The sequence below is a fragment of the Phialemonium atrogriseum genome (assembly GCF_030411735.1).
Source record: "Phialemonium atrogriseum strain 8032-3 unplaced genomic scaffold QBC33scaffold_19, whole genome shotgun sequence".
Classification (NCBI taxonomy): domain Eukaryota; kingdom Fungi; phylum Ascomycota; class Sordariomycetes; order Cephalothecales; family Cephalothecaceae; genus Phialemonium; species Phialemonium atrogriseum.
Window position 1 is genome coordinate 417 of NW_026848156.1, and position 24579 is coordinate 24995.

General features: G+C 56.7%; 6 protein-coding genes across 6 annotated transcripts; 2 read left to right on the plus strand and 4 right to left on the minus strand.

Moving 5' to 3' along the window:
- Positions 1 to 137: 137 nt before the first annotated feature.
- QBC33DRAFT_138770 (Snf7 family) lies at positions 138 to 1120 on the minus strand. The gene has a single exon (XM_060422101.1). The coding sequence runs from the start codon at positions 814 to 816 to the stop codon at positions 166 to 168; it is 651 nt and encodes a 216-aa protein (XP_060281584.1). The 5' UTR covers positions 817 to 1120; the 3' UTR covers positions 138 to 165.
- Positions 1121 to 2655, plus strand: QBC33DRAFT_138771 (NmrA-like family domain-containing protein 1). Its single transcript, XM_060422102.1, has 2 exons — positions 1121 to 1390; positions 1584 to 2655. The coding sequence occupies exon 2, from the start codon at positions 1617 to 1619 to the stop codon at positions 2529 to 2531; it is 915 nt and encodes a 304-aa protein (XP_060281585.1). The 5' UTR covers positions 1121 to 1390; positions 1584 to 1616; the 3' UTR covers positions 2532 to 2655.
- Positions 2656 to 2942: 287 nt separating this feature from the next.
- QBC33DRAFT_544099 (acyl-CoA N-acyltransferase) lies at positions 2943 to 5043 on the minus strand. Its single transcript, XM_060428423.1, has 2 exons — positions 3392 to 5043; positions 2943 to 3276 (listed from the first exon to the last, which is right to left on the minus strand). The coding sequence occupies exons 1-2, from the start codon at positions 4837 to 4839 to the stop codon at positions 3159 to 3161; spliced, it is 1566 nt and encodes a 521-aa protein (XP_060281586.1). The 5' UTR covers positions 4840 to 5043; the 3' UTR covers positions 2943 to 3158.
- Positions 5044 to 6511: 1468 nt separating this feature from the next.
- On the plus strand, positions 6512 to 7257 carry QBC33DRAFT_455194 (putative upf0589 protein; the record flags this gene model as incomplete). Its single annotated transcript, XM_060424763.1, has 4 exons — positions 6512 to 6622; positions 6674 to 6940; positions 7009 to 7064; positions 7143 to 7257. The coding sequence occupies 4 exons, from the start codon at positions 6512 to 6514 to the stop codon at positions 7255 to 7257; spliced, it is 549 nt and encodes a 182-aa protein (XP_060281587.1).
- A 2448-nt stretch (positions 7258 to 9705) lies between these two features.
- QBC33DRAFT_454996 (tyrosine protein phosphatase yvh1) lies at positions 9706 to 11175 on the minus strand (the record flags this gene model as incomplete). The annotated part of the gene is made up of 4 exons (XM_060424754.1): positions 9706 to 10457; positions 10548 to 10660; positions 10745 to 11053; positions 11129 to 11175. The coding sequence occupies 4 exons, from the start codon at positions 11173 to 11175 to the stop codon at positions 9706 to 9708; spliced, it is 1221 nt and encodes a 406-aa protein (XP_060281588.1).
- A 2361-nt stretch (positions 11176 to 13536) lies between these two features.
- QBC33DRAFT_455115 (uncharacterized protein) lies at positions 13537 to 15589 on the minus strand (the record flags this gene model as incomplete). The annotated part of the gene is made up of 3 exons (XM_060424759.1): positions 13537 to 13993; positions 14129 to 15235; positions 15360 to 15589. 3 exons carry the CDS (start codon positions 15587 to 15589, stop codon positions 13537 to 13539), a joined length of 1794 nt encoding a protein of 597 aa, XP_060281589.1.
- Positions 15590 to 24579: the final 8990 nt, after the last annotated feature.

Genomic DNA, 24579 nt, shown 5'->3' on the forward strand with positions numbered 1-24579 from the left:
TAGTATATTTCGGGGTGTAGTTGCTGGGGGTCCTTGCCAGGGGCCGCGGCCGCCCTTGGCGGCAACACCACCTTGCCGGCGTATTTTTTTTTTCCCCCCCCCCCCCCCCCCCGACCCCCCACCTTCCCCCCGACCTTCCCCACAATAGCATCCGTCCCCTTACCCTCACCCCGCCGCCTCCTTGAGCTTGCCAGCCTGCACGGGCGCCTCGTCGATGAAGTCGGGCACCTCGTCCTGCATGAAGCTCGGCAGCGCCGACTCGTGGCCGCCGAGCTCGCGGTCGAGGTCGACCTCGTGGCCGAGGGCCTCTAGCTCGGCGTCGAGCTCGGCCTCGTCGACGTCCTCGGGCACGTCGTAGCTGCGGGCGAGCGACTCCTGGATCTCGTTGCCGACGTCGAGCAGGTCGGCCATGTCGTCCTGCAGGCGCTCGATCCTGTCGATGTCGACCTTGCCGTACTCCTTGCGCAGGGCCTTGTTGGTCTGCTTGAGGGCATCGACCGTGACCATTGTGTTCTTGAGGTTGTCCTGCATGGTCTGGGCCTGCTCCATGTTCCACACCTGTGACTGCAGCTGGTCGCGCTGCGCCTCGTACATCTTGCGCCGCTGCAGCACCTTGAGCGCCTTCTGCTTGATGGCCGTCTTGCCCGGCCCGTCGCGCATCTTGCCCAGCTTGGTCTGGTACGCCGTCAGCTCCGCGTTGAGCGACGCCAGCTTGACGTCGATCGAGCTGATGCGCGTGTCGATGTTGCCGATGGCGGAGTCGAGCGTCGCCTTAGGTGGCTTGGCGCCTGAGGAGGATCCGAAGAGGCGGTTCATGGCTTTTTGTGCTTCTGATCGGTTGAGGTCCGTCTGCGCGGAGGGTATCTGTTGCGTCGGTCGGGTCTAAGAGGGTCTAGGACGTTTCGAGGATGGTTTACGTGGTTGATGTCTCGCTTGCTCAACTCATCAACTCATTTGTGTGGGCCGCCTGAAGTGGGATGTCACGCCGCCCAGAGCGACAAGGCTGGAGGCGCAAGGCTAAGGCTCGCATCAGCCAATCAATGTGACTTCCTTAAGCCCAGATAGCTGGTGCCCCACCGGAACCTCCCCGCCAAGCAACAAACATAGGTACCTAATTACTAGGGAGGAGACGCAAAGTTGATGTCGAACTATCTTTCCAACCACTTGATACAATTTCGAGCAAATATCAGGGCTTCCAAGGGATTCAAAGTCCGACAAAATGTCCATCCCTTTGAAAACAAAGAACTCCGTTTTCCGCGGATTTGCATTCCTTGTGGAGCAAGTTGCGTGATGCAGATTGGTTGTCACCATTCGTCCAACTCGTATTGTCCATCGGAAGGATAAGGTTACGAGATCGATGGAATGTCGTATCTCGTCGGCTTGACCTTAGGTAAGCCATCGGATATATTGGCGGGGTTGTCCGGCCGCCCAAGGCGTGATTTGGAAACGATGATCTCATATTTATACAAACCTTCTCAACGTCCTCAACCCGCTCTATTAAGGTCATTCTAGCACCTCAGTTCCCTTTTTGAACCAATACAAAAACCACCCTTGTATTGCCGGCAAGTAACCGGCATCAGCAGTCTCACACTCTCACTCCCAGCATCTTCAAAGCCATGTCAGCTCCCACGCCTAGCGTCCTCGTCGTCGGTGCCACGGGCAAGCAGGGCGGCGCCGTAGTGACAGCGCTTCTCAACCTGCCCGAGCCCCGGCCAAAGATCCTAGCCCTGACCAGGAACGCCGAGTCCGCCGGCGCCAAGGCCCTCGCCGAAGCCCACCCGGGCGCCATCGAGCTCGTGCAAGGCGACTCGACGGACCCGGCGCCCATCTTCGAGACGCGGCCCAAGGGCTCCATCAGCGGCATCTTCGTGGTGACCAGCCCGGGCAAGGTGGACGAGGAGAAGCAGGCCATCCCGCTCATCGACGCGGCCGTCTCGCACGGGGTCAAGCACGTCGTCTTCTCAAGCGTCGACCGCGGCGGCGACGCCCGCAGCTGGGACAACCCCACCGACGTCAAGCACTTCTACCAGAAACACAACATCGAGGTGCACGTGCGCGACAAGGCCGCCCGCGAGCCCGGGTCCTTCACCTGGACCGTCCTGCGGCCCGTGGCCTTCCTCGACAACATGAACCCGGGCATGTTCTGCTCCATGTTCACGGCCATGTGGGCGTCGGCCCTCTCGCCCGCCACGAAGCTGCAGCTCGTCAGCGTGCGGGACATTGGCGTCTTCGCGGCCAGGGCGCTCGCCAGCCCGGAGGAGTGGGCCGGCCGGGCCGTCGGCCTCGCCGGCGACGCCCTCACCCTCGCCGAGGCCAAGGAGCGGTTCGCAAAGGTCACCGGCAAGGAGCTTCCCCAGAGCTGGACGTTCCTCGGCAAAGCCGTGTTGTGGACGGTCGGCGACCTCGGCGCCATGTTTGCCTTCTTCGAGAAGGAGGGCTATGGGGTGGACATTGCGGCACTGAGGAAGGAGGAGAGCTCGCTGCAGGATTTTGAGACGTGGTTGAAGCAGAGTAGCAAATGGAAGGAGTGATTGGTTGGTTATCTCGTTGCTCGAATATGCGACATGTGCTTAGGGGATGGCGTTGGGTGATCGGATTGGGCTCCTTTGATGACGGATCTATTTTCTCTGTATTTTGGTGTCTACTCTCTACGAAAGGTGGTAGCAATGAACTCGGTATCAAATGACTGGATGCAGATGCCGCATACTTCCAGTCTCCCGCCGGCTACTGGATGACTTGGGTGCCTCACGCCTTAGAACTGTTCCACGGGAGATCAACTTAGCCGCAACATCTAGGTCCAGCATTTCCCGTTCTCATCTTCCCAGAGGGACGCGACACTGTGACTGGCGGACGGAAACCGCGGGGTCGGCAAGATGGCATGGCATAATAGCGGGATGGAGCATCGCTTGGACTACACTTGTCTGGGAAGGCAATGATGATGATGTGGAGGAGAGAGAGCCTGCCGGAAGCTCGGTTCATTGTTAGCTCGAAGGCCTCATAGAGCCGTGATGCGGTTGCCTATAGCTTGTTTATTGCAGCTCGGCGTAGTTTCCACTCTTGCCTTTTCCCATTCGACGCCCCATCTTATCCAAGGGGCAAGGCAAGGACGACGTTGACACACAGGCCCCAGAAACAGCCCACAGTTCCAATTATTGTCGTCAAAATGCCGGGCCGGCCCAAGATTCTCGTCTCAGACGCCCGAACCAAGCTTGCTTATGCGGGAATGCTATTTCTTTCTCCTTCGAGAAGCCCGTAAACTGGAGGTGCTGGATGAATCTAGGCCAGGCGTATTAGCTATGACTTGCAGGTCTCCGGGCAGGGACGGGGGAGGGGCAAATGGAAGGCAGTTAGGGAACAGAGAGAACAAGAAGCATGGTCTCAGACCACCCACCTCGCATTATCGACCCTCGGCTCCGTACAGATGCTCATGGTCCGATAGTCGGCGCAGAAGGCCCAATGCACGAGGCTAGACAGCCACGGCTGGACGCGGCCGCGCGCCCACTCCTCGCCGACGAAGACGTGGAAGCCGCGGTCCCAGTCGTCGGCGGCCGAGGCGCCGGCGAGGCGGCCGAGCGGGTCCTCCCTGACCCAGTAGATCTCAAAGTAGCCAAACGGCACGCCGTCCCACATGCCGATGACGGGGAAGCTGTGGGCCGACGACAGGGCGGTGGACAGGAAGTCGGGGACGTAGTCGCCCCAGAAGGCGCGAACCCGCGGGTTGGCCAGCCACATCTGCAGCAGCGACGTGTCGCTCATGAGGCCGAGGTGGGCGTGTACCGGCGGCCGGGGGCCTACGGGCCCCATGTACGGCACGGGCTTGGCCGAGAGCGAGGCCACGCGGAACGAGAGGTACTGCCCGGCCGAGGGGACGAAGCGCGTGTAGAAGACCTCGCCCATGCGGGGCGGCTTCGGCCGGATCGGGTGGCGGAGCTGATTCGTCGTCGTGTATTGCGTCGGGGCTGGCGGGTAGTAGGTTGGGAGGTGGCTCGTGCTGAAGAAGGGCCCCGAGGGGATCGAGGGCATGCTGGCGAAGGTGACCGCAGTCGACGCGCCGGGGACGTCGGCGGCCTGGCCCGGGAGCGGCGAGGGCAGGCGCGTAGGCGAGCCCGGGCGGCTGGTCACAGGGGACGCTTGGTATGAGGGCGTGCCTCTGGTGGTGGGCTGTAGCGTGAAGAGGAAGAGGCGGGCGGGGATCTGCCAAAACATCTTCTGGGATGCAAACATGTGCGACCATCCTTCCCCGCTGTCCTCGATCGTGGTGCCGACGGTAGAGTCGAGGCTGGCAATCAGCCCCATGCGCTCCAGCTTCGGCAGCACGTTCCGTCCACGAAACATGCCGTCCCTCTTGATGTGTATCCGCCACTCCCCGCGCGGTTTGCCTGCCTCGGGCGTGCCCCGCGAGGCTTCCGTGTCCAGTGTCGCGTGGGGCACGGGTTGGTGGAAGTACCAGTAGAGCGTGACCCAGAGCATCATGGCTATCTGCCGGCTCGGGCTGGCAGCGGGCTTGAAGTCGTTGCTGGAGGGATTCGAGATGGACGAGATGAAGAGGTGGTCACTGTGGAGGGTTGGCTTCGTAAACGAGTGCGTGTACGGCCTGTGCCACTTGGGACTGTCGCCGCCGCCGCCGCCGCCGCCGTCCTCGTCCATGCCATCGTCTGGCGCTGTGGGCTTCTCGTCGCCGCGGTCGTCGCCGTCATCGGTGTGGAGGACAACGGTCCATCCAATCGGAAACGCGTTGGGGTGGGTGTTGAGCTCGTGAGACTTGAAGAAGAGTCCGGCAAAGACGGGAATCACGGTGAAGTTCTGCCCGTCGGGCAGGTGGATGATTTTAGGATTCATGTTGCCGCCGCACCCGGTATCCGACACGAGGGGGAGAGCGAGGGGGAGGAGAGCGAGGGGGGGAGGGAGGGGGAGTAATGGAAAGGGGCAGAGAGATGGACACAGCGGGACCAATTCAGATCAATCAAACCCGGCGACGACCGCCTCGGAAAGAATTTCTAGAAGCCCATCGCTGCTCTATCATTCCATATTCCCGGCGTCGAGTCCCAGCTTGGAGTTGTCTAGATCCTTGAGGGGGCGCCGAGAGTGGGGTGACGTAAATCACCAGCGCCCCACTCAACTAGGAACGTCCCGAGGTGGTGGCATGATCACCATAACCGCTTCATGACCCCACCAACTCAATCCTTCTCTGTGATGCCCCCGCGCGTTTTCGTAATAGACCGATTCCAACGGCGTTGTCCCAAAGTTTTATTGTCTTCTCTCGAACCTCAATCCCACTCAGCGCACCCAATCATCCCTCCGTATTAGCAATAGTAATGAGGGTAGCCGCCTGAATAGGTACCTGGCATGGTAGAGCGTTGTTGTGTTCTTTTCTCGTAACCGAGGACCAGCCGACCAAGCTAGAGTTGTGGCAGGAAGAAACAGTAAAACAGGCTATTAATAATTTCGGCTCCTTTGGAGCGCACATTCCGGATCTGGATATTGTCAGTTGAAGAGGGGCTTCTCTTGAAGCGTCGAGTCAACAAAGGCTAGGAACTAACTCGCTCCCGCCATCTCATTCTTCTGAAACGTTGAACCTCGTTGCCGCTCTGTCAAAGGTCTCCAATCTTATCTGGGAGAAGCCACTTAGCAAGTAGGAATGGACAGGTTAGCCACGGCGAGGAATCACGTTGAGTATGGTCCATCGTCAGGTATCCTTGGCATTTGTTTCGCTTTTGGCTCAGCAACTCTCATCTGAATCTTGACAACTCATAGCTTACTAGGTATATCGTACATACCGCTCCAATACCCCTCCTGAGGACTACTTGGCAGTTTGTCTTCGTTTATTGTTGTTCTGGCCTGGCTAATAATGCGGCACAAGCAAATGTTAAGGCGTGTTTCAACTGTTTGTAGCCCCAGAAGCTACGTCAACATGTCCCACTCCGAGAATAATAGGGGCTTCACATCGAGACTCCTACAACCAAGAGTCCAACGGCACGAGCCTTTGAAATTGAGTGGCTCATTATGCGTCACGAACAGTCGGTGAACCTTAATGGTGAAGCGGCAATATCCTACCTAGACTCTGCAAAAATGGAATACATATTATTAGAACTATTGCACTTCTTTTTTGAAGCATCAGTTACAAGACTAGACCTCAAACCTCAACCTCATCTAAGGTCTTAAGCAAGTCACTTGCGTTCTTCACTCATTAGCAGCGGCAGTAGACGGCAAGAGTCTAAAACTAAGGTGAATACAGAAAATCATTACAATCATCTTGACGATTAACCTCAGGTCACTCCATGTTCCAACCCATTGTCGTTGCTTTAGGCTATCTACCTATATAATATGGACCAGGGCGGTAGTCCGGGTGCACAGTGTGGGCCTTAGCTATTTAGACGGACCATTGGGGACATCTCGTCCAATCATGCGAGCTGCTGTCGATTTGACGCCCGACTCCATCGCAATCCCAGAGACCAAGAGATGGTGGCATAACCCGACTGCGATTCTCTCCCTTCCGTGTCCAAACTCCAAGATGGCGTTTCCAAACATTTATTCGCACCGGAAGGTGGCCGAAACAAGCGCAAGGGCGTGCGAGATCTGCTTCAAGCTCAGCACAAGTGTCCTGGTCACGCCAGAGAACAAGGTGGGGGGGACCGAGAAGCTCAAAAAGTATGGAATCTCACCGTGCGCCTAGGACTTCTTCTATGTCTGCCCTAGCCACCTCAGGGACAAGGGGTTCTGCACCCCGATCATCGATCAGGAGGCAGTCGAGGCCAGGAAGAAGAAGGAGCTGGAGGACGAGGTGGCTCGGGTGAAGGCCGAGTACGAGGAGAAGCAGCGCAAGAAGAAGGAGAAGGAGAAGGAGAAGAAGGACGGAGAGGGCAAGGGCAAGGGAAAGGGAAAGGGCAAGGACACCAAAACGGACGATGACAAGAGCAAGGACGGGGAGGAGGAGGGCAAGGTAGGTGGTGCTCACTCTTCCTCGAATATCGCTTTAAACTCGCTGACGTTGTGCCTCTCGGGGAAAAGTCAGAAACAAAATCCCCTCTGGCCGAGGAAGAGCCCCGTGTATTTGAGCTGAAGAGGTCTCGTTTCCGAAACCCCGAGCCCTTTCATCGGCTCTCATGCGAGCCCCTTGATTGACTCTTTTTTTTTTTTTGCAGGACATTTTATACGCAGCGCGTCGAGAGGAAGCGGCAAGCCGAGATGGCGAGGCGAAATCGTGAAAGGTTGCAGAACCCGACCTTCTTCCCTTCGGTCCCAAAGGGCCTACCATGAATGGCAGTTGGCGAAGCAAGGCGATGGACTAGTCTAAAGCGAGTCCAGTGAGTTTCTAGAGGCTGGTAATGGAGCACCTAAACCCAAGATTTCAATCGGGTAGTCCAGGTTTGGCGAATCGGCGAAAACTCGGCATGCTTCACAATGGACTGCGATTTACAACTGCCTGTTTTTACTATGCAAAGTAAACGGAAGTGAGGGAAAGAAACCTCGATTGGGGCATCAGGTCTCTGGTTTTTGCCCCTCGTCCTGAAATGTTCGAGGTGGGCTCCTTTCCCCACAAGTTCGACTCCAGATGTTACTATCTTACCCTCTGACTAAACCTATGCTAGTCTTTTATAAACGAGGAATGAATACGTTTCTGCATTGCGCCAAGGAGTCTTAGTCTGTTGTTCAGGGATCAAAGGTGCCGACAGCGGGCATTGGGCCCTGCCGAAGATCCCCGACCTCGCCGACGGGAACGAGATATATCGCCAACATCCAACTACTTATCCTATGTTGCTTACCAAGACCACCCTCTAGTGCACAACCACCCTCCCCGAATTGCGGAGAGATGGGAAATAGGTCACGCAGATAGAGCAATACCTTTCCATATTCTAGTCTTTCTTTCCGTTGCACCCAACATCTCCGTATGACCCTCCTTTAATCATGCATGTACTGTACGTCGTGTGTATGTATGTCTCTCTCGCTCCGTGTGTGTGTATACCTGCCCCCCTCCCTCTGCTCCTACTATCTTATTAGGTTCTTTTCCTTGCGAACAACCTTTGCAACGGACTTTTCTTTTTGTTGGTTCTCTTTTCTCTTCTTCAATTCAACCAGACGCTCGCATCACGGTCCGGCCAGCTCGGACTCAACTGACGCAATAAACTCACCCCGCTTGGGCACTGCCTCTCTGCAAGAACCCAGCCAGCCAAATGGTGTGTGCACGCGGTATTCAGCCGTTCGTGTGGTAGGTATATATGCACATACAATACACCTAGATGGGCATTGCCCGTAAGCGGACTAGTGCTTACCCCTGCTTACAGGTCAGCGGCAGCAAGTGCCCGGCGCCTACCAGCTAATATCTAGTATTCCCACACTAATAAGTCCGGCTTAACCATGTGGGTGGAAAGTGGGCAGAGAGCTTTCCCTTGGTAGCCTGTCAATCCTTCCATTACTGGGCTTGCTGGGGCAGATGGCGCGCATATGGCTTGTCCTTCTGCCTAGTGGACGGGAGGGACCTTTGCCGAGCCGGGTGAAAAGGCTTGCTGCTGCGAAGGAGTTCACAGGTATCAAGATAATTCTCAGATTTCTATCAGCGTGAGACCACTCAGCCTCCTTGGACAAAGTAATTCTAGCTCAACTCTTCTTGCGGCTGGCTTGGGCATTTGGAGAGGGGAGGTGGGACATTCGGAGCCGAGCCTAACGGTCGGCGCGTCAACGGCTCGGATCTGGAGACCCTTGGGGGTGGAGGATCGACGAAAGAAAGCCATCCGTTTTGCCATGTCCTTCCTCGAGACGGACATTTTCAGAGAGCAAGCGTCACTGTCAGCGCACCTGCTTAGGCTCTGACATGCATCTTGCCATTCGAAGTCACGGGTATCATGGTCGGGAATATTACAAGTAACACCCACAGGCATTTGGCATGTCGTTGGAAAACAGGAGAATTGGTTATCGATGACGTTGGGTGTGTGTGTGTGTGAGCCCCCGACCACCGAATCGAAAAGACTCCTGGGCTGATGCAACCACCCAAGATCACACGAGTTACCGCATCGGGTATCCCCGTAGCCCGTCTCTCAGCCCTGCACCTGAACCCTGTTCCTTCCATTCTTCTCAAGGGTCAGGTTCAGGCTTAGTCTCCAAGTTAGCGAGGGTAATTTAAGTATTTACGCCGTGCTGACGGGGGGGTCAGCGAGGGGGATGCGGCCACACCCCCTCCCCCCTCCCCCCTCTCCGTCTGAGACAAGTCGACAAAACGGACAGGGAAGCCAGTAGGGCGAGCGATGTGGGCGTAAGCCCTAACCAGATGGGATGTTCGATTGGGAGGGGGGTTCCCGCTAATCCACGTCGTCATGGGTCAGAGTCCAGTCGTCGGTTGCAGGGCCAGGCTGCTAGGTATTGGGGGTGGATGGAACGAACTGTCAGTGCTGACCAGGACCCGGGGGAGGGGGGGCGCGCGGAAGGAAGAGCCGGGGTGTGTGAAGACGTCAGCGGACTAATTGAGAACGAGCAAAACGAAAGAGCCCGTGTCATGCTCGGACCAAACGGCAGATCTGGCGGGTTAGGTAAGATGGCCTGGTCACAGTGTAGATCCGGAGAGTAAGCAACCGTGCCGATTTCTCTCCTCCACGACTGTATTGCTGACACGACGAGGATGACCCCGTGAGCCGATGACAAAACATTCGCAAGAGCTGCGGTGAGAACATGGGGGGGAAAAGTAATGGGGGGGGTATCGATTCAGTTCACCGGTCATAGATTCTCCTTCCTAGAAACAGCTCCCAACCCGGGCGGCAGCCGGATCCCCAGAGCTGCCATGCGGTCGGCCTCGGCGCCGAGCACGGCCCCACGACCGGGGCCGGGCGCGGCAGCACCGCCCGGACGGGTAACGACGCCGTCGACCTTGCTCCTGTGCAGCGAGAAGGCGGGGCAGACCCACTCGCCGCAGCCGCACTTGAACCCCTGCCAGGTGTACCGGCCGATAGAGGCCCCGCACTTGGCGTTTGGGCAGGCCAGACGGCCGTCGAGAACGCCCTCCTCGAGGATGGGGCGCATCCACGACATGGGCTCGACGAAGAAATGCGGACAGGACGCCGCCTTCGGTCCCTTCCCGCCGCCGGCCCCCCGGTGCGGTACCACAAAGGGCTTCGTCGCCAGCACGCGGCGGCACTTCTTGCACCGCAGCTCCAGCCCGGGCCCGCCGCCGCCGCCGCCCTCCTCCTCCTCCTCCTCCTCATCCTCATCCTCAAACCTCAACCGATCAGGCGCTCTCCCGATCCTCGCGCTCTCCTCCACCTCCCTCCGGTAAGCCCACCGCCTGTATAGCCTGTTCCTCTCGACGGCGTCGTCCGAGCCCGCCGGGCACCCCATCCCCCACCACAGCGCCAGCTGCCGGACGAACCCCGGGTTCGGCTCGGCGATCCCGCGCGCCCGCCGCACCCACTCGATCGCCCGCCCCACCACCGCGAACGCGTCGTTGTCGTCGTCGTCGTCGTCATCGCCATCTTTACCGCCTCCTTCCTTGTCGTCGGCTCTCCTCTTCCTCCTGCCCCAGCCGGCGTTGGCGTCGGTGTCGGTGTCGGTGTCGCCTGCACCGCCGAACCGGTACGGGTACTTCCACAGCAGCCACGCGACGACGGCCGTGACAGAACGCGACTTGCCCATGGCGCAGTGGACGAAGACGGCGCCGGCCGGGTCGGGCCCGCCGCTGCCGTCGGTGTGCGAAGGGGGATTTGCCGGCGGCGAGGCAAGGCGGAGGCGGGCGAAGCGGGCGGAGTCGGGGGTGGACGACGGGTCTGCGGGCGGGGCGGGTGTGATGGCGTCGTCGTCGTCGTCGTCGTCGTGGGGGTTTATTGCCGGGGGAGTAGAGGAGGTTCTGTTCGCGAAGGCGGCGTCGCCGTAGAGTCCGCGCTCGATGAAGCGGACCATCTTGGGGAGGTGGACGAGGATGTCCTGGTCATCCATATCGTCGACGTCGACGCTGAGATGGGTGTACTTGTCTTTGAACTCGTCCATGTTGGCGAACGTGTACTGGATGACGGAGAGGATGTGTGTTATCTTCTTTTCTTCGAGCAGAGACGGCCGGCGGAGGGCGAAGATCCTTTTTAGACGACATGGTTAGTGACGTGACTTCCGGATGGGTGAGGGCGAGAGAAGGATAGAGAGGGGGGCGTACCCGCCAACATAGAGATCTTCCCTGCCCGAAATCCTGGAAAGCGCCATCTCCCTTTCGAATTTGCTGCGGCGCCTTGATGGTACGCCAGCGGAAATGCGACGCGGGGTAATCGAAGCAGCTGGGTTTCCGGAGAAGAATTATGACCTGAAAGCCGGAGGACTACCTAGATATCGTTGAAGTATGAACCTCGTTCAGCAACTGCTTTGCCGGTTGTGACGTACAGGCGAGCTATTTCTGCGCCGTCTCAGCTCCGAACTCAAACGGGGGCGTTTGTTTGTTCTAATTGAGGGGCTCGTCGGGGACTTTTTCACTCTCTTTTTTTCTTTTGTCTGGCTTCGACAATTTGCCCCACCTATTCGGAATACAGGGCCGAATTTGGCGTGTGATTGGCCCATTCTACGTCCGGGTACGTATACGGTAGCGGTCCCTCAGCGGTAGGGCTGAGCATGTGAAGAAGAGTGCCAAACTCAATCTCCATTCTAGAAGCCGGCCCGAGATGTTAAAAATAGCCGAGCACACACAACTAGTTAAACTTGGAGCTTGTCTCATCATGCCTATTCGTTTCCTTGCTAGGTGGCTAGAGATGCTCTCATCTTTGTTCCTCATTTCCGTCGTCTCCCAGTCGAATATTCGACCCCTCCACTCCCCTGACAAACATGCTCGTCTAGCTGCAACAGTCACCTACCCACCTGCTTGTACTTGTACCGAACATCAAGAGCTCCTTCGCCGCCGCCATCGAGAATGGGCAGGCAAAGGGCATGGAAATGATCCCAACCCGAGAACACCAGAGTCCGGCCTTAGTAAAAGGAAAATTGAAAGCGCCAATCCGGTTAATGCAGGGTCGATGTTCGTGGCTCGTGACCGGCTTGAAGGACCAAAGACGCCACCAACCAGGTTCCTGATCCCAATGTGCAGCCGATAAACGGCCAAGTCAATTCGCATTCCTCCCCTCTCCTCCTCCTCTCCTTCTCTCCTCCTCTCCTTCTCTCCTCCTCTCCTTCTCCGTGCCCACTTCTAATAGCAAACCTAAGGGAATAAAACAATGCTTCTAAGTGTGCCTCGAGGTAGTTAAGGCGGGTATCCCTCGTTGCTGGGTGCCGCGGCAATTGGGGGGGGATGCGATTATTGAAAATGAATGAAGCAAATATCAGCATGAACAGAGAGAAATTGAAGCCATAGGTCGGACTGAAGGATGAAGAGACCCAACAAAATACAGGGTTATCAGTACAGAAATCGGAGTCGGTTTGTACTTGGCGGGAAGTGCGGGAGGAGACGGTGTATGGACGCCAGGCCGGTCATGTCGCAGTGGCTTGAAAGCCGGAGCTTCCATCAACGTCCATGGGATGACCCTGAGCGGGAAGCGGGATGTCCTCGGAGGGCACGCATTGCCAGATTGGCCGTTGATGGATTCTTGTGGCGTGAAGCGATGAGAGAGTCGAGGGACGGGTAAGCACCCGGACCAATCATGATCAAGGCGCAGTTCACGGACCAAGCGGTGGCATGGCGAAAGAAACCAGCGCCGTGCGCCGCATGGGGAGGTGCGTATCGGGGATCAAGGCGGTCGGAGAAAGCAAGCGTCAAGCTCTGCGCAACGATGGTGCCTGCGCAGGAAAGGCAGAGAAGGTGGGATGAAAAGCAAGCAGTCGGACTAGCTGTTCGTTGGCATAGAGGTTGTCATGCACTGGTGCGATGCGTTGCTGAGCTGGCGAGCGCCATGCAAGTCTGTAAATCTGCAAATCTGCATGAGTATGGCGCAGGCCTGGGCGTGCATGGAGAGCAGGTGGGTTCGGTGGACAGCCAAAAACGGAGCTGTTCAACCATCCCTGCACCCCGTACCTCTGTGGGAAGCTTGGGTCAAGGTGGCCCAAGGTAGGTAAAGAAGAAGACAGTGGAAGATGTCCAGTCCAACCAGACCCCCCACCAAATGCGTCGCAGCTCCATCCGACGTCGGACACAAAGCCGCAGCTTTCAAACCGACTTTTTCCCCGTTGGTTTGCATCCCGCTCGGCTTGTAGGATGCGGCATTCCCACCACAACAGGCAATTGAGGAGCCACACAGGCAACAATATTGTTGTTGTGTGAATCTGTAGCGATTTTCCGTTGGGCCTCCCCCCAAAAAAAAAATCTCGAAACGCCTTGGGTAGAAGGACGGGAATTGCCAGGGCACAGCGCAAATCTTTCGGTTCAGCCGCGATCCCTGTTCTAGTAATGGTGCCTTGCTTCTGGCTGCGTCGCTGGCCCGCATGTTAAATCCCCCCTCCTCGTTCGGCTATTTGTCGTGGTCGTCCCAATGGGCATCCGGCTAGCCTGATCCCGTCATTCCATAGTTGGTGGCTAGAGCCCGGCCAATTTAGGGGGCGGCGGTTCGACCTCTTCCCATCTCCTCTCTCCCACCAGAACCTCCTTCATCATCTGGCCCCCACGGGTGGGTCTTCTTCCATCATGCAGGCGTTCTCCAGCATGTTCGTCCACTTGCCACTAGTGCCAGCATGGCTGTGTTTGAGGTGCTGCCGGAAATGGTCGGCGCGGTAGAACTTCTTGCTCGAATTGCACTCCCTGAACTTGTGTATATCCTGCAGGTGTCGAATCCGAGCTTCCCAATCCTGATCGCTCGCGAACCGCCCCTGGTTTGGTGGCCCAGGGGGCCCAGTCCGTGCAAATTCCTCACCGCAGTAGCCGCAGCTATCGGCCTCCCCAGGTCGTGTCGTGCTCTCATGGAAGGCTCGTTCGTATCCTGTCAAAGCCGAGCACGACCAGCTGTGCCGCCGAACGTGGAGCGAATTTTGATGCCGCTCTGCCTCGTTCTTGTTCTTAAAACGGTTACCACAGAAGGAACACTCATACTGCTTCTCAGCTTCGTGGGCGCTGTTGGACTTGAGAATCAGCAAGGGGTTCATTTGGCTGACCATGACTTGTCACAGCTGTCACATTGTAGTAAAAGAAGGGGGGAGGGGTGGCAGTTGTGTCCTGGTGTGGCACTAGAACATGGACTTGACGTACATCAACTCTTCTCGTGTCTCAAACTTCTTCGGTTTCTTCGGACAGCATTCGCACATGTGAAAGGCGTGCATCTTTGTGGCGATGCTGTTGTTGCTCTTCAGCGGCTCTGTCAGCTTCCTTGGCGACACCATAACTCGATTGCCTTGCGCTACGGGGGGGAGATCGCTGAGTGTCCTCTGGTGTTGTTGCTGCTGGATTGCGGCTGCAAGGCCCATCGACGAGCTACGCGAGAGGGCGGCAAAGCTCCCGTGGGTTCCAAATGGGCTTTCATAACTGGGTACATCAGTAGGCGACACTGGCGAACGCCCCGGCGGTGATCTCTGCCCGTATGACGCTATACTTGTCATGCTGCTGGCTGTTGTTAAGCCCATGAAACTGCTGGCACTACGCCCGGCCGACGAAACGCTCGAGACGGAACTCTGGGGCATAGGCGTTAGCCTCGGCGTCGGGGATCCTCGGGAGACACAGGCTGCCCCGTCCCGTCGTCGGAAGAGATCACTCGGCAACGGTGGGTCGTCGCTTGGTGGCGAGGACGCACGGCGTTTCTGGCCCCGGTCTCGTAATTCCCGCTCACGTTCCCGTATTGTATCCTCGATCTTTAACATGCGGAGACGGGATGTCTCCTCCATGGGGAAGTCCACATCGTCATCCCTCATGTCATAACTCCCCTGTGTGGGTATCGCAAAGTCGTCGGGCAACGATCCGCTGTTTGTCCTCGTGCTTCGCGGGTCCGGGGACCGCTCGAGATCACCGGGTTCTGTGCCAACCGGTGACCGGTAGTCGGCCGAGTGACGGCCAAAGGGGTTGCTGTGAGGAGAGGCTTCCGAGACGACTGGTGTCTGGGTGAAGCGATGGGGCGAATCTAGAATGGGTTGGGGGAGGTGTCGCGATCTAACCGGGAGCGAGAGCAACTTGGGCAGCTCCATCGGCGTAGGCCGGGTTGGCCTCGTATCCACAGCAGACGCGCTGAGGTTTGTCCACCGAGACGGTGAGCGATTGTCCACCGACCTCCTAGAGTTCAGCTTGCTCAGCATGGAGCTGTCGATCCCCGAGTCAGGAGCTGACCGGTAGGCGTGATGCATACTGAATCGCGGCGAGTTTAGGGTCCTGAAGGGGGGGTACCAAAGTCAGTATGTGAGGATCCTAAGACCACAGTCGAAGCAGAATGGACGTGGGGCTTTGCTCTGTTCTGCCCCCCAAGGCCGATCAAAATGCATGCGAGCATACGAACCTAGCGGAGCCGATACTGTGATATCCTTCATCCGAGTCGTGATGGCCGAAAGGATTGTCCCTCATCTTATAGTGTTGCCTGGTGTCCTCCGGAAAGGGGTCATCTGGCTCAGCCCGGCGAAAATCTCGGGGATCTCTGACGTCGGGAAGACCTTCGATAGGAGGGTATTTGGGCGGCGGCAGCGGAGGTGGCACGTCGCCGGTATGGTTTGCGGAGCCGGGTATCGACATGGCAATGGAGGACGAGAGAGGTGGCGAGGGTTTGGAAGTCCTCGAGCGTCCAAAGTCACTCGTGCATATGGAGGGCACGCCACCGCCGTACTCCCTCCGTGTATAAGACGGATTGACTTCCATTGTGCTGTTGCCGCGTGCGCGTGGTGCAGATTCCGTCGCGAAGTGTCGGAGGGGGAGGACGCGAGGCGAGGAGAATGCCAGCTGAAGGTGCTCGTAACCGCTATTGCCACAAGCGTGAAGGCTGGCCAGAGACAGCTGAACAAGGAGCCACTCAGCCTGCGAGAATGGCCATCAGCAAAAACAAATGACGCAAAGCGGCCAGGGCAAGGAATTCCCTTACCAGATCCTTGGCAACCCGCAGGCATTTGCCGAGTCCGTATCGATGCAGGCGTCGTCGAAAATATGGAAGAATGCAAGATGATCGAGTTCTGCAGGATCGGCTTGTCTCGGTTCGCCCCTGTCCAATACCAACCTAGAGCCTAGTGGCGAATGCAAAATAAAAGGATCCTAGGAAAAGGGAGAGACGACAAGAGTCGCTATCAGAGATCTAGATGACCATTGGAATGCGACGGATGGCGAAACAGGGAGGAAAATGCCCCAGGAGTTCCGTGAATCAGAGGATGGCCGACCTGGAGGGAGGTCGCAGAAAGGTAATGCGGATGTGGAGCTGGACAGGCAGGGACGGGAGCAATCCAAGGATCCAAGGATTGATAAACAATCCCCGTCAGCTACTTTTCCCAGGGAAGGCGAAAATAGTCGGCCTTGGTACCGAGCTAATAACGTAAGAGTCCAGACCGTTATGGGAGGCGTTAAGGCGAGATGGGAAGGGGTAAAGAAAGAGTGACAGGGTACCAGGTAGGAGGAAGATGAACCTACCTTACCAAGAGAGGTAGCCGATGAGAGGGGAGAGTGGCAGTTGAGCATCTAGGTAGGTACCACACAACGCATATTCCCATGCACCGTGCAGGACAGCAAGCAGTATTGAACCAACAGATATGTTTCAAGAATATAAATGGATACAGACCCAAAGCAAAGAAGAAGAAGAGGAGGCTACAGATGCCCACGGGGTTTGCATCCAATCTTCCACGGATCAGCTTACGGGACGATGTTGGGTACTTCGTGCGCAGCGGAAACATGGAGATACGTTAGGTATTTGGGCAGGTACTTTGAAAACGGACTAGTGGTACGGACGACTAGGGTGGGTAGTATTGCGTAGGGGGGCGCGCCCTGCCTTATTTCAAGCCCTAACAGGCTACTCATGCACACGCCCCCTATGCCCCTCAACCCAACCACTTCGGGAGCGACTAATGCGCAGCGGTGGGGTGTGTTTATGGGGTTATCCGCTGGGCTGGTTCCACATTCCTTCTCCGGCCCATTCCCATCAAAGTACGGAAGTAAGAATTACCTAAATACCCGCGTCCTTTTTTGAGTTAGTTCCGGATAGCATGGTAGAATTAATCGGGGAGCGGAAGAGGCCCATACTACGTAAGGAAGAAGGCTGAGCATGTGGTACCTACGCATGTACACAGAACTGTGTGCATCCCCAGTGACATCCTTTGCTAAATGGTGCTCAGGCATCGATCGCTTGGTGGCATAAGGGGAAGACAACGGGCGAATTGTGAAATCGAGACTGATCGAGCGGTAGGTGCGGGCCAGGAATAGAAGGCGCATTCCTAGTCCGCATGGCATTGAGGGAATGATGCGAAGGCAAGATGACAGAATCCCTCTGACCTAGGTAGGTATCTACCTACCTACCTCTTTCCTTTAGGTATTATTAGGGGTCAGAGGGTGGGATCGTGCCTTCCCTTGGTACCCTCTGCTGGGGCGATCTGGCCCCAGGTATTCCGTAATCCGTACGTACCTACCTACCTAGGTATTTGCCATTCAAAGGCTAAGGCGTGCCTTGGTAGCCTGAAGGAGCCTTCCTTCCTTCCATCTTCGGCTTCCTTCGTTGTGCTGTCACCGCCCAGGTTGGCCGTCACCCCAGATCTATTAGCCCCCTTTTCGCCCGAGCGCCTTGTTGTGAATTTCGGCACAAAATGTAATCCCTCAATCTATCGACTCCTTGATCGGCCGCCCGACCTTACATTGGGCAGGCAACTCAGGCGTCAGCAGCGCCAGTCTTACGCGACAGACTGCCTAAAAACATCCGAAAGGTTGGGTGTGGAGCGCGGAATAACTACGTGCGTATCTTCCTCGCAAGGTACAGGTACTGGAATGCGGGACCGGATTACCCAAGTTGGCCACCTACCTGCCTCCCATCCCTCAGTGGCATGCACTCCCAATTCCAATCCGCATGTTTTCACCGTCGGCCCGGGAGTCGATAGGTCAGATAGCCTGGGGTGTGCAGTTTTGAGAAGATGGGAAGGGATAAGTAGGTAGGTACCTAGGTAATCTGTAATCTTTCTGCATCTTCGTTCTATCAGCCCACCCATCGTCAGCCCTTTCCTAATAAGCCGGGCCGGCGGCAGGGAACCTATGGGCCTATGGGAATTACGTACCTAGTTCGACACACTCGCAGGACGGGATCGCACATGGCCACATTCCATGTCCTCTGCCCTACAGGGTCGTCACAGCGCGGGAACACAAGACCATTTCGAGATTGTCCCCTCCCCCCCCTGCCCGCCTGCCACCCGCTCACACCTCTTTCGACAGCCAGAATATTACCACGCGGCAAGACGCAGATCCGGGTTAGGTTATTATTATACCTCCCAGGCACAAACAACAGGCTATTATAGTATTATTTACTACAGCCGCAAGAGGAAATGCAGCCGATGACTGAGGATGACAAAGAGCTCTCGCGCTGTGGCTTTTTGGCTCGTCGCTTGGCCAGATTCGCCCTGATCCGCAGTGGTCATTTCCCGCGATACCAACGCTACAGAGCTAACTTGGGTGTTCGGATGGCGGGGTTGTCCTCCTTAATGCCGTCATCCCTGCTCGCCTGCTCGCCTGCTCACGAATCTGGTTAGTTTTCACCACCCACGTTGCGGGGCAGGGGAGCCCTTTTGGCGATCATTGTCAGTCACGTCCCTTTTTCTCTTTTCCTCTTTTTTTTTTTTTTTTTGTTCCTCTGGCTTTATCTATCTTCCCCCCCACCCTCCCTGGCCCCTCCGTTTTTATTTCTCTCTGTAATAGTCCTTTGCCAAGGTCTCGCAAGCCTCTCCTCAGCAGTTCGCCAAGGAACTCGCTGCAATACACCATGGTAAGACCGGCATGTTGCTTACAACGCTAGAGACTCAGGTGACCCGAGCCAACTCGCCGAAGTGTGCCAACCTTGGCTAGGAAAATGGCTAAGAATATGCTTGGCAGAGGAACTATTAGCAAGTGGTTTTGGCTAATCTGCCATCGGAGCACTCAGCCCTACAGAACGAACGAAAGTACCAGTCTACCTTACCTAAGGTACGGACGGAAACGGATGCACTGCAAAGTGTGTACGGCGTAATTCCCGTAACCCCAGCTGTCATGGATGTGGGCCCTCGTGCTTACTGCGCAGACATCCATCCCGAATGCCTCATCTAAACAGACGCAATGGCCCTCTCTTGTGAGTTCTGTCCCATATGCCCTCGAACGTTGGTCCAATACTGGTGCCCATGATGGTTATACGCCGATGCAGGCCGACTGCTTGCTTGCTTGCTTGCCCTTCTCCGATTCGCTCAGCGACATTTCCAACGAACCTTTGAGATGTCGGGGGGGCCAACAGGAACCGGCCCAATTCTAATAATATTGCACTTTCTGCACACGCACTACAACCCTACCCAACCCGTCGCCAACGGCGACGACGATTATAGACAGGTACCGTGTGCCAGCCAACACCCGCGACAAGATATCTTTAGGGCCTGAGACTCTTGGCGCCGACAATCTGCATGGTTTTTGCTTCCAGCACAGACAGCGCAAGTGAAGGTGGGAGGGGGAGGGGGAGGGTTGACAGGGAGAACCCTGAGCCTTCTTGTGGATATCCGCGGTTGCTGATCACTGATCGCTGTTGCGTTCGACTTCCCGTCCATGTTATTGCTGGCACAGGAGTCGTCGGCACGGAGAGGGTCCCCAGCATTGCGCCGATGGCATTACCCACCTCGCCAGGCTGCGGGACATTGAGTGCCGACCCTCTCTCTTCCGTATACGGTAACAGTTCCGATGCCATTGCAATTCGTAGGCCAACGGCCCCCCACCCATCTAGGCAGCACCATTCGGTGCATCCCACATGTCTACAACACCCACCAAAGAGTTCGTTGATCATCCTGCCGCTTTCGGTCGCTCGTCCCTGTTCTAGTTACCAGACGGCAGACAGGCAGCAGAAAGACGCGCGCGTACGGAGCCCCCAGCCGAATGTCCCTCACGGCAAAAGACAGGACGAGGTGAAACGCGATGTCGCACCGAACCCCCCCGCAGTCGCCGGGCTCTCAGGATAGCCAGTCGTTTCGTTCGTCGGCGCACATTTGCCAAGCTCTGCCGGCAACTACTGCGAATAGGTACTGCACAATGGTTTACTGAATGCAATACGGTAGGGGCCAGGGCTGCCGGCAAATTGCCCATACCCGAGAGGTAGCACGGAAGCAGCAGGTTCTCCTGGGCAAGCAAGAACAAGAGGTACGCCTGCCAGGTTGGGTGACACCGTGGGAGCGATGCCACTCATCTCTCGATCCGCGGTTGCACGTCTCTGGCCGGTTACACGAGACGGATGGGCATGACAATCCCCTTCCCGCTGTCTTGGACACGAGGGCGAAGGCGTAAGGCAAAGCACAGGTGGTGGCGGACACGTGTGGAAGGGAAGGGGGGGGGGGAGGGAAGTTATTACCCTCCCCTGGCTGCCTGGCAACCAAGGAGACGATGACTTTCGGGGGCTCTGTCCCGTACCGTCAGAAAACTCGGCCTCATGATGATGTTCTGCTCGCCACAGCGGTCACCCACCACCCAGTATTTCCAGGGGCCATGTGAATGGTCAGGTCTCGGCGTGTCCCGCCGAGGATGGAAGAGTTGACCGGCGATTGATTGGTTCCGGTTCGGCACTGAGATCAAGGAATTTTTGTAGGAACCATGGATCGAACCCTGGTCATTCGACTGGCAGGATGCCCCTGAAATGCATCACCAGTCGATCTTGTCAGATCTCTGAGATGGTGTGTTTGGTCAAAAATTATCGCCACCCGCTGCACCCCACTGGGAGCCGGGATCACGTCCAGAGTAGTGTTAAATTGGAGATATGCACAATGGCCAAGAACTCAGATCTGTCACGGGGAAACTGGTATGATTCAGCTCTCATCGACTCCGGAGGCGGCTTCGCTTGCATCGTCGGTCAACATCAGGGAGGGTCATGTATTGCCTTGCCCGTGGCGACATAACCCTGTCGATGCCGCCGACGTCAGGCCCTCCAGCACCTAGAGGAGAATGGTTCGGAGACGTATCGACAGATGCGTGCGTTCGTCCTGCTTTGTCGTGCATGTGTCCATCGGATGTGGCTCTGGATCTGGTTTCCATGGTATAAGAGCAGCACCGCTATAGCTCGCGACTCGGCGTTTTCCTTGGAGATTGCATATGCCTGTCTCGTTATTCAGAGAGCTAGAGTGACCGACTCGTCGAATGGCGAGTCATGGCGACCCCCCAATCTGCCACTGGGACAGGCTAGGGCACCACAGTGGAGACCGCCATGTGTTGGCGGGGTCGAGTTTTGACAGGCTGAGAGCCCCACTGGCAGGGCAGGGCGAAGGTGCGGACTTATCCGTACCGGCAAACAGGGTGGGAGCAAAAAAACAAGGCATCCCTAACCGAGGAGAGAGGCGGCGTGAGAACACGCTAAAAGGGACAAATACGGATCCGTAGGTTATGCCCATTTCCAAAGATACACTCCACAGCGGCCGTTTTCCGCCGCAGAAAGGCTGAATGCGGAATAAAATCAGGGGTCCTCTGTCTCCTCCCCTCTCTCGGTCTGGTCAGCTGAGTGATGTCAATCCTGCCTGGGCGGCCGATTCTGCCGACTGGCTGCTTACACAGTACGTTGCTTACTGAGTACCTAAGTACCTACCTGGTAGACGGAGTACTATTGGAATCTAGGTTCCGTGCTTTGGCATGTTGCTTACGGCGCAGCATCACGACCCAGAGTGTCGGGACCGATATTTAAACTGTCCCTCGCACTGCTCGCTGTTTTATTTTCGGCGTTCCAACGCAGCTTTGCGTAGCTATTCGCCTTCGCCCCTTTGCCCCTTCCCCCCTTCGCCCTGGTGTCCTTGATCAGCGAGATTTGTGGTGGGGTGTGCACTTACTTGCAGATTACATTACCTCCACTCCATGCGTATGTACAGAGATCGCTACCCTGCCGCGCCTGCCTCTGCTGTTGACGCCAATGGCGGGGGCTCCTCCCTGCACGCCATGCGGATACAAACTGCTTTTTCCTTGGTCAATCTACGGATACTGCGTAGTGCGGTATATGCTCACGCTAATGGAACTTGCCACGCGCAAAGATTGATAAACATGCGCTGGATTCTTCACCGAGAAAAAGAATTGCCAAGTGTGGCGATCAATGTCCACCACCTCTTCATCCCTGCTGGATGGCATGACCAACTTTCCAGTTTGACATCTTGAGTCGGGTCACCCTATGCGAACAGTTTTCTCACCCCTGCCCAACGTATGGCCAGTCGGGTGATTGATTGACAATGGGCTCAAAACTCCCTGCCCAGGTGCACAGGGCTGAGTCTGGTGTCTGTGCCCACAAACCGCGGATCTCTCTGCTTCGCCCATGGACGCGTGTTCCTCCCCACCTGGGTAATACGATAAACACAAGGAAGCCTACTGTTATTGGTGCTGTTACACTCCAATTATTATTATTACGACCTGTCACTGGTGCCGCCGCCGAGGATCCTGACCGACTGGCTGGAAGCTCGGCCAAACGAGGAAGGAGGGAATGTGAAGGTATCCCAATCAGAGCGGGGCAGTCCCTGCTCAAGTGGTCTCTGCGTTCCTGGACGGATCATGGATGGCGCAATCATCATTGATCGTCCCTGGTCGAATTCCGTCACAGTCCTTAGCCGCCTCGGACACGGGCAGGGTCGCCGGGGCGGGGCTTGTTTCGACAGTCGGCTCGTTGGGTGATCGGCAGGAGCCTCTGCCGAATATGCGTGCCGGCTACTCCTATTTCCCTTTTCTTCTCGCACTGCTCCATTTTTGCAGTAACCACGCCGATCCGCCGACCAGGTTGACAGCCCCGGCAAGCAGCGGCCCGAGTGGCAATGCATTGCTGCCGAGTCTGAATGAAAATCTCGAATCTTTCCACGCAGTAGCGTTTCCGCTCCCCTTCGGCGGTGCCTCGGCGAGTCGGAAATGTCTTTCTACTACGCAATAGTGTGTGTGTGTATGTGTACTGCAGGAATTCAACGCCCAGCCATTTCATCCGCGCTCTCTCACCAACACGGCTGCGATCCTCCACTGCCACGTTACCTCCCAAGCTTCTTCTTCGTCATCTTGTTACACTAAGTGGATTAGGCCGAGATGACGTTGAGGTGATGGAAATTCCCCATCCGCTCAAAATTAGTTGACGCGAACCCCCCCCCTCTTTCCTCCAAGAATATTCCCGTGGACATTTCAATTCCCGGCTCGCAGCAAGCTAGTCGATGGAGTCCAAGGGGCCTGGGCTGTCTAGCGACAGCCTACCAAGGCACCGGATTGCTCGGCATTCGCTAGTACGGTGGAGATGCCTCGAACAAAGAAGGGCTCTGAGCCACTGCCGTCGTCCGAACACCCCTCCTTCCCCCTTGAAGAACCCCTTCCGAGTTCCGACTTCAAGTCTCCTCGCGAAGTTGGGCCCCGACAGGACGCACACAAAACACACGGCGTTCCAGCTGCAGGGCGGAGCAAAATTCCTTTCTTGGGTAGTGCCGTGCCGCCTCCCCAAGATCATCCGTCGGCGGCGGCGGGGTGGTTTCCTGCCATCCATTGGCTACGTGTCAATGCTGCAAGCCTTGTGGAAACTCGAAAGCTGTGTTGCCTTGCAAGGCCCCCTTTCTCGTTGCTCTCCGTTGGCGCCGAATGTAAAGACTCCACTTGCCTCGGCAGCAAGGAATAATCATGGCAAAAATAAAATAAGGCTGGCCAACCGGCAGCATCCCTTTCTTTCTTCACCTATCTTGCCATTTCTCCCGTTTTGATCCTGTTTCTATTTTTGATGTTCTTTTCTATCTGTCCTCAAACGCCATCTCCTGATCCCAACTCAACAACACTCCTTCCAGTTAGACTCCCTTGAGACGTCGGTATGGGGTGTTGTTATTTCTCCGCCTATGATGTTACGCCTTGTGGGGCAACACAGAATAGCAGTCTTGGCGAAACCACCCCCTGAAATCATATCCAGCAGCCAGCGTGACATTGAACTTCCCGAAGTCTGGGGTTGACGCCGATGGCTATGTCACGGTACTCGCCCTGGCAACCCACCATCGTGAACATGCTTTCCTGTTGCGTCGTTTGGCCCGCTCGCTGTTTCTACCGCGTGGACGCATCGACTCGGCGGGTGGCCAGTCATCTAGGTAATTACTCCCCCGAACAGGATCAAATATCATGGGCGGGACTAGGACCGTTTTAAGGTAGAGCCCGCGATAGTTCATTCCACACTACCATGATCCCCATAATAATAAGGGCGGTAAGTGCCGTAATGTGCAATGACCATTCCATCAATGCCAACCTGCTCAGCCCGACCGTGGTGGACACCGTAGACGGCTACGGGACAATCCAGTCTTGTACTGTTCTTATATATCTGTGCGTCGTGATAAATTCACGGCCCGTCTTCGGCCTTGATCCCGTTCCCTGACGGGCGTGTCCGGATAACATGGGAGGCTTGGCTAGTGCACAGCAAGTCTGGTGCCAAGCATACCCCTGAGTTGAGGCTCCCACAATATCACTCAATGTCACCGTGGCGCTGGGCGGGGGGGGGGGGGGGGGGGGGGGCCGGGGGGGGGGGGGGGGGGGCGGCGGGGGGGGGGGGGGGGGGGGGGGGGGGCGGGGGCGGCGCG